The following is a 9204-nucleotide window of genomic DNA, read 5'->3' on the forward strand; positions in this document are numbered from 1 at the left end:
CCGGATATCCGATAAACTTTCGGATTCGAAAATGAAATTAGTTTTTAAAAATTCGTCAGATATCAAATCGGATACGGATATGTCATTCAGTAAACGAATTCGTATAGTAATAAATCCAAGTCGAATCTGGTCCATTTACATCCCTATTCTTGAACGCCTTGGATGCATGGGGTCCTATTTATAACTTAAGATGTAGCCAACTCTTTCAGATAAGGGTGTCAATGTGTACCGAATACCGAATACCGAAACCGTTTCCAAATCGAATTATTGAATCATACTGAATAAATTCAGTATGATATCGATATGAGATATACCTACCAAGTCGGTATTCGATACGGTATCAGTATAGGCCATAATATTGACAATACACCATACCGAACCGATACCTTTTTGAAATACTAGTTTTAATTTGTACTGAATAATATCGAACTGATTTGGTATGATAGCAGTATGAGATATTTGTACCAAATCAGTATGGAGCATATGTTAGTGTATCGAACCGAACATACCGATTGGCATCCTTACTCTTAGTGGCATTTTGTAACTCAAATCACTTAAATCTGTTGGATATTAAGTGAGAAATAGTTAAATTAATCTAACAGTGTCAAACTGTAGGCATGAAACAAGACATCGCTAGATCTCGACGAGGATCTCTCAAATATCTAACTATTTCAAAAGCTTGAGACGAGATAAAGATCGAAATCCCATTTTACTTCAACTCGACCCAAACCCCATTATATGAGTACCAGATCTCGATCGAGAGGCGAGATCTCGGTGGTTTTGGTCATCTTGATGGAAAATCTTGGTATACAGAGACCTATTTATGCCTAAATCAGATTTAAGCAATCTTGAACTTATTGGAAAGCTTTCAAAAGTTTTCCAACAAATCTAAGATTGTTTAAATCTGATTTATATTGAAGGAGTTATATACTGCACAAATTTAATTTGATGTGCGTGAATGCAATCAAAATCACTCTGAATGAAAATCTTTTTTTAGGCATCAAAACAGATGAATATTTTACCGCTTTTTTTATTTTTAACAATTTTTACCACATTAAGATTTATGGAATTTTCAGATTTTAAAAAAAAAAAACCCTAGCATTAGAAAGTTGAAAATTATGCCTATCGTCGAAAATTCAATTTTTGTCATTGAACTGTGGGTTGATTTTTTATCCTTTTGGAATTTGAATTTTTTTTTATTTTTATTGGATTCAAATACGGGACATTTGATTATTTTTGAATAATATCTTACTTAAATTATAATGTCTCGGCTTCCCACTAAGTGAAACTCCTATTTGGACTTTGATTTTCAAAATCTAATAGTGTCATTATATTTAAATGACCCAAAATAGGTTACATACCAACTTTCATAACCAAACTAGGTTTAAAACCCATCGAAACAAGCCATCAAGTTAAAAAAAATTTAAAAAAATACCCCAACTCATCGAGATCTCGACCCAACTCCCTTTTTGGCCACGTCAAAACCTGTTCTCGAGACGAATTCTTGAAGCATGATTGTAGGTGTGATACTGCTAAACCAATCAGGGAGGAGCTTGATATCCTTCGCTATACATTTTGGCTAATTTAGAAGAAATTTTCGATGGCTAAAAATTAATAGAAATATTTGGGATCAAATCCTAGTTTGCGATCAAATTAGGCGAAATACATTAAAACACAGGAACACGACAGCAACATGGCCCGTTCACAGGGAATCTTTATCTCCTCCAGTTCCTTGCCTGTCTCAGTTCCCTAGTTCCTCTAAAAGGGGGAGGGGGGGTTGGAATGACCATCCTACCCATGCCTGCACTCTGGCAGAGTGGAGTCCACCACCCACCTATTCGAAGAACCGGGGAACTAAGCCATGCAAGGACCTGGAGGAGATAATTTTCCCATTCACGGGTCTCGTACGGATATGGATATGGATCTGGTCATTTGACCGTTTTGGTAATTTCCCAAGTTGCAACCCAAACCCTTCTAAACCAAACCAAACCAAACCACAACACCAACCCCCCCCCCCCCCCCCCAAAACAATTGCTTTGAGATGAATGATTCAGAGCTTGTACTAGTTGGGGATTAGACAAGACATCTAAAGCTCAAAACAGATCTCCACACTACAATAGAGCTTCCCATCAACATCATTGTATATATGACTCAACACAAAATGGTGTAACCCCAACAGTCCTTTCATCTTCAACCCAGTAGCTATAATTTTCTGGAACTTGGACCATTACAACCCAAAATTGGAGTCACTTTGAATCCATAATTTTAGCAAACTTAATTTGGCAATCTCCATTCAAAATCAATGATACACAGCGCTAGCAGCAAAGCTCTTGAATGAAAAATGTTGTCCATTGAAATTCCTACCCATGATTCCAGATCATGCAAAATCAAGATTTGAGCACAAGAAATCAAAATTGATCACGATTTGCTTACTAGTCCACGAAATCCACTTGTCTCCAACCAGGATAGGTGAAAGACCTGATAACTCTTTGATATGCAGAGCCCCGACAAGACATTTGATAATGTCATAGCTAACAATTTTTCCACGACAAAAAAGAAATGACTGTTAAATTAGAAATGTCAAACAATGCTAAACATAATGCTGCTTTTCCTGAAGAAAAAAACCAATTGTACGCAGCCTAAACCCCAACTTCATGGAGAGGCTGTTACATCGACCAGCAGGTCACAATGGAGCAACCTTACTGTTACGCCGAGGTCCGCCCTCTTGCTTTCCCTGAAAACTAACAAATTACAATTGCAACAGGTGCCACATCAACTCGGGATTTTACCCGACAATGGTCAAACCAATGCACTCACCCATAGTGAATACGCCAAATAAGTTCAAATACTTCTGCAAACAAGATCATTCAACCTGATCAAATAGAAGCATCCATGGAATGTTTTCAAGTTCAAGAGAGCAAAACAGTTGTTTCCAATTCAAAAGGCTTTGTGATGGCAAAGAAAATTTAAATATGTTCTTGATTCTCTTTCATTTTTAACATTATTGAACCAAAACAATAAAAAGGGATGTGCCGGCAGAGCAGGCCCTCTAGCTTGTTTCCCTACCTATCACAAATCCGAGGGAAAAACAATAATACAGTTGATCTCAAAAAAAATGTGCAACCCCTGATGCTGGCAAGAGCCACCATCAATCAAATTATTGATTTTCAAGGTGTTGGGGGGTAAAAAAGAGAGAAAGACAAACTGCAAGTCCTTAAGCTGCAGACTCCTTTGAAATCTTCTCGGCCTTGGCAATGACCTCTTCGATTCCTCCAACCATGTAGAAAGATTGCTCAGGAAGGTCATCAAATTTCCCGTCCAATACTCCCTGCAAGCATTCAGCACATCATATATACATTAGTGATTACACAAAAGGGTATAAACCATCAAGCACAATTCAATAATGATGACACACATATATATCATAGTTGTCACGGCATCTAGGAGACCCAAGGCATTAGAGGGGGTCCAAAATCAAGGCAACACCCAACAAGATGACCAAGGCATCCGCCTAGGCACCCAAATTGAACAAGGTGTCAAGACGCCTAGGCGATGCCTTGACAACTATAATTATACATTAGTGATTACACAAAAGGGTATCAATCATCACACACCATTAAATAATGATGGCAATGACAAGAAAACTTGAAAAATAAAATGGGATCAGAGCCAAATTCAACCAGAAGTATGACAGCCAACCCCAAAGTGACAGATTCATCTGATAGTATAATTCAGAGCCAAATTTAACTAGAAGTATGACAGGAAATGGGCCAAAAATATGCAGACAATGTACTATGAAAAGAAGAATTCTTTGGAGAGCCAATAACTATGATAACTAAGCTACCAAATAAAATTCAAGCACCTAATTATTTGACAAATGGGAATAAACAGAACACCCATAACTCCCACAAGAACAGAAGAGAAAATAGTTCCTAATGCCTAAATAAAATCCAATAACTAGGCCACCAAACGCATTAAGCCCAATAACAAACTTATCGCCTAAGGATATGAGAGAACTAGGTCAAATAATAAATACCAAAATCATTTAGGAAACTTGGAACCAAAGGAAAAGAACACTAGGAATTGTACCAGGAGGAATAATGACAAGAAAACAGTACATATTATTAATACATGAGAGAGGCTTAGTGCACACCAACCCACTGGGCAAAATGGAGGGTAGGCACCTAGATCTGGCACATGTCAGGTGGGTCTGAAATGTTATGCACAGGTAGCCCAAGGTCCCCCAGCTCAGATGTAAAGTTTTAGCCCATACGGAATTGGTCACATGGCAAAACAAAGCATTGGAAAATCCAAGCCTACCAAGAGGGAACACATGACTACAAGGGGTGCATGCAATTATATGTGAGGATACATTATGGGCAATTATATGCGAGGATAAATAATGGAATTTGAGGCTCAAATTTGACACGTGACCAATTTACTCTTACCTAGATAGCCAACGATCAGAATTGCCACATCACCCCTCCACGTGGACGAACAAATATGCTAACCCATCAATTTTCTGTGGGTTGCATACCACAAAACTTTTCACTTTAATATAATTCAATGCAGTGGTTTTTAAGATGTGATATATCTGAGGACTTTTTCAGTTATTTAGATACTAAAAGTAGTACCACACCATCACTGATGCTTCAAATATCAAGTGAAGAACTAGGACTGGAAACATATTTTACCATTACAAATCCACCAGTATTTAGGTTCAACCTTACTCAAAACAATGTTAAAATTTCTGAAGTTCAATATTGTTCAAAACAAGACCTCCATTTATTTGTAAGGTTCAATTACAACATCAATTTGCAGCTTGATACACAAGGAATGTTGAAGTGATTCTTCCATCATTAATGACGATGGCTTTAATAGGTGGAGAAAGTGTGCATTAAGGAAATGGTTCTTCTGTAGAGCATTTAAGCATTCTAATTTTGTTAATGGCTTTCTGAAACATCAAGATCAAAAACAAATATAAGTACCACGTTTAGCAATCTTCCAAAGCTAACAATTACTAATCAAAAAACAGCAATGGTGCTGGCAATAGTAGCAGCACCAGCACCAGCACCAGCTCTAAGTATGATACATCATAAATTTACATATTCTGACTCTTTGCATGGTCCAAATAGTCCATATATTATTCCTATTTACAAACAATATTACATTGAGGGAAAAGACATTGGATTGCAAAAATATGTGAATATAGTCAGTCATGATTGTGCATTGGGAAGCACTATTAATTAACATTTTCTTACCTGGAAGCTTTGAATGCTCTCCTTCAACTCTACATACTTCCCCGGGGCACCAGTGAAAACTTCTGCAACATGGAAAGGCTGACTCAGGAACCTCTGTATCTTACGAGCACGAGCAACAGTCAGCTTGTCGTCTTCACTTAGCTCATCCATTCCCAAAATGGCAATAATATCCTGAAGATTCTTGTAGTTCTGCAAAACTTTCTGTACACCACGGGCCGTATTGTAGTGCTCTTCTCCCAAAATATGAGGAGAAAGCATACGGGATGTAGAATCCAGGGGATCGACAGCAGGATAGATACCAAGCTCAGAGATCTGTAGACAAAAGGACCATTTTAGACTTTTACAGTTTAACAAACAGAGGACATAGTAAAAATTGTTATGGAATAACTTTAATTCAAAATGGAGAAATACCTGTCGGGACAACACAGTTGTGGCATCCAGATGGGCAAAAGTAGTTGCAGGCGCTGGATCTGTCAAATCATCAGCAGGCACATAAATAGCTTGGACTGATGTGATTGAACCTTTCTTAGTTGTGGTAATACGCTCTTGAAGGCCTCCAAGATCTGTAGCCAAAGTTGGTTGATATCCGACAGCAGATGGGATTCGACCAAGCAAGGCAGACACCTCTGAGTTCGCCTGCAAAATTAAAGGTTTTTCAGAAAAAACCCTTAAAGAATAAAGGGCTTGTCTACCAACTTTTTCTTACCATATGTGTTTTTTTTTTTTTTTTTTTTTTTTTTTTGGAGGGGGCGGAGGGGGGGGGGGGGGAGAGTGCACAGAGAAGCAGCACTTTTAAGACAACTGAGCTTACTTGTGTGAAACGAAAAATGTTGTCAATGAAGAGAAGCACATCTTGCCCCTCAGCATCTCGGAAGTGCTCAGCCACAGTGAGCCCGGTAAGCCCCACACGCGCACGCGCACCAGGAGGCTCATTCATTTGACCATACACAAGAGCACACTTGCTATCACTCTGGTGAAATAGAAACATTAAGGTTCAAAAACAAGCAAATATGGAAAACTGTGAAACAGATACAAGCACAGGAAAATAAATGAGCCATAAAAAAATTGAACCTGCTTATCCCCTAGCTTGATAACACCACTCTCGATCATTTCTCTGTAAAGATCATTACCCTCACGAGTACGCTCACCAACACCAGCAAAGACAGAGAAACCACCTGAATGAATAGTAAAGTAAAACATTCAACACTAGAAGTACACTAAAAATACAATTAACATTTTCAGATTCACGTCTATAAAATCTAACCGTGAGCTTTGGCAACATTGTTAATCAGTTCCATGATGAGCACCGTCTTCCCTACACCAGCACCACCAAACAAACCAATCTTTCCTCCTCTCTGGTATGGTGCAAGGAGATCCACAACCTGTAGATATACGAAATACAAATTGGAAATTTACACAGTTAAGAAAAGGAACAGCAAAAATTTTCTGTATAAACAGTAATTTTGAAACAGAGCAGAACACAAGGGATGAAACAGTTTGAAATGAACGCACTTACATTTAATAAATGGCAAGACAAATAAAATAATGGAAAAAATTGTATAAACCTTAATTCCAGTGACTAGGATCTGTTGCTCAGTTGCCTGTTCAACAAATGATGGGGCTTCACGGTGGATGGGTAGGAAATGATCGGTTTCTATAAAGATGGAAAATAGAGGTGTCAAAAAATAATTTAACAACAGAAAAAGCATAAAACTACCCTGAATGAATGATATACATGGAAAATGATCAAATTTCTTACTTATATCACCCCTCTCATCAATAGGCTCTCCAATCACATTCATGATACGGCCAAGGGTAGCTCTACCCACAGGAACCTAAAAATTCAGAAACGAACCCAAATAAGCTAAGAACAACAATAATAGACCCACCTCAGTAGCAATTAAGAACATAAATACAAAAAAAAAAAAACATAGAAACATAAGCATAGCCTTGTCAAAAATATTAAGCTGATCTGAAGGACCATTGGGGGAAAAGGTATTCATAATTTGATTATGAATGATAAGATGTGAACCATTTCAATTTTGAAGTAGAAATATGCTGTAGCAAATGCAACCAGAAAATATACATGAATATAACCTAAAGATAAATAAACGCTAAGATGATTGGATAATGAATTTCAGATCTAACAAGTAAAACAATTTGATCCTCAATTCTGAACGACAAAATTTCCCAACAAAGAATTGAAATGAGTGGGCTATTATTCTATATTCAGAATCTAATGTTTTAGCCCTGAAGAGCTATCCCCTATCCCTAACCCGTCCATCAGTACAGAACCTTGCTGGCACAAAAGAAATAGATGGCACTGTAAGAATGATAATTCTCAAGTAAACTATTTCTGAAAAATTGCCAAACACAAGCTAAAACCAGAGATTTGGAGTCAATCCACTATACAAACGTTGTTCCACTGTCCTAATTCCTTTCAACAACGAGCCAAAAGATGGTTCTTCCTACCTATAAAAAATTCTCTTACTGAATCCAGGAGATGATCTGAGAAGTTGCTTATTGTAATAATATATTAATATATAATGAAGCACATGGCAATTAATACCAATGGAAACCCTGAAACTAAAACTAACAAGCCACTTCAGCTTTACTTTGAGGTCAAAAGTAACCAGCAAAACGAGATCAAGAGATTTAAACAGGTGTTACAAAAAAAAGACACAGATCTCATTCTCTCTCGGAAAAAACTCTCATGTGGAAGGGGGAGAATACAATTAGATTTATAAACCGATTCTTAGACCTATTCATCAGAAAGAAAAAACAAATGTTAACAAGGTTCAAAATTCATAAGCTTTCGATCGACAACAATCAGAAGCTTTTGTCACAAAGAACCCCAATTATATCAACATCTACATTGTGCTTTGCAAGGATCAAGAGATTAAAAATTTTAAAAAAAACTTCAATTCAAATAAAAGTATGAAAACCTAGAAATGAACAGTTCTGCTATCTACCCTAGCAGCAATCAGAAACTACTATTCAACTGAAACATATTACAAAATAAAAAATACTCACAGTAATCGGAGAACCAGTGTTGAGCACCCTCTGACCACGAACGAGACCCTCAGTCCCGTCCATGGCAATGGTCCTCACCATGTTCTCACCCAAGTGCTGAGCAACTTCAAGAACCAAACGAATCGAATTGTCCAAGACCTCGAGAGCAGTCAAGATCGGAGGCAAACCCTCTTCAAATCGGACATCGACGACGGCACCGATGACCTGACAGACACTACCGATCGAGCCAGCACCGGTGAACTCATCGGTGATCTTGCCGCTAGGGCCAGCCCCCTTCGTTGGAGGCGTAGAAGGCGATGATGGTGCAGCAGCTGCTGCTGAAGTGGCGTAATCTACCGCGCGATTGAGGAGATAACCCTTGGGAGAAGCGCGAGTAGAAGGGGCAGGAGAAGGACTTCTGGGGTGAATAATCGATGATGATGGCTTCGACGCAGAACGTCGTACAGACGATCGGAAGAGAGATGATAAGACCTTGCGAGAAGCCATGGGTATGGCTAGGGTTTGTCTTCGCTTCTTCCTTGGTAGAGAAAAGGAGACAGAGAGCTTTACCCTCTGCTTCTTGTATAGACTCCAGAGAGGATTGAGAGCTCATGCGAAATTACGATATAACCCTTGACAGAAAAGCATAAAAGTAAAATTACATGATTACCCCATACCCATAGTTGTAGGTAGGGGTGCAAATTTGGCCCTGTTGGCCCGAACCCGCCCTGGCCTGCCCTGAGCCCAAACAGGGCCTGGGCCTTAGTTAGTAAATTCGCATATCATACGCGTATTATATGCGTCCCCGTATTTTTAAACGTATAATACTCCTGTCTCTGTATTTTTCTGTATTTTTATAAAAAAAAATATGTTTTTTAATCGATCGAGTATTATACCGTATAATACACGTATTATATGTTTTTTTTTTTAA

General features: G+C 38.2%; 1 protein-coding gene across 1 annotated transcript; it reads right to left on the bottom strand.

The window, feature by feature from the left end:
- Nucleotides 1-2953: 2953 nt before the first annotated feature.
- LOC122671049 (ATP synthase subunit beta, mitochondrial) lies at nucleotides 2954-8830 on the bottom strand. The gene is made up of 9 exons (XM_043868138.1): nucleotides 8295-8830; nucleotides 7021-7096; nucleotides 6827-6915; nucleotides 6526-6643; nucleotides 6333-6436; nucleotides 6073-6231; nucleotides 5673-5897; nucleotides 5262-5573; nucleotides 2954-3328 (listed from the first exon to the last, which is right to left on the bottom strand). Exons 1-9 carry the CDS (start codon nucleotides 8778-8780, stop codon nucleotides 3215-3217), a joined length of 1683 nt encoding a protein of 560 aa, XP_043724073.1. The 5' UTR covers nucleotides 8781-8830; the 3' UTR covers nucleotides 2954-3214.
- Between the last annotated feature and the right edge of the window lie 374 nt (nucleotides 8831-9204).

The sequence above is a fragment of the Telopea speciosissima genome, chromosome 8 (assembly GCF_018873765.1).
Source record: "Telopea speciosissima isolate NSW1024214 ecotype Mountain lineage chromosome 8, Tspe_v1, whole genome shotgun sequence".
NCBI lineage: Eukaryota > Viridiplantae > Streptophyta > Magnoliopsida > Proteales > Proteaceae > Telopea > Telopea speciosissima.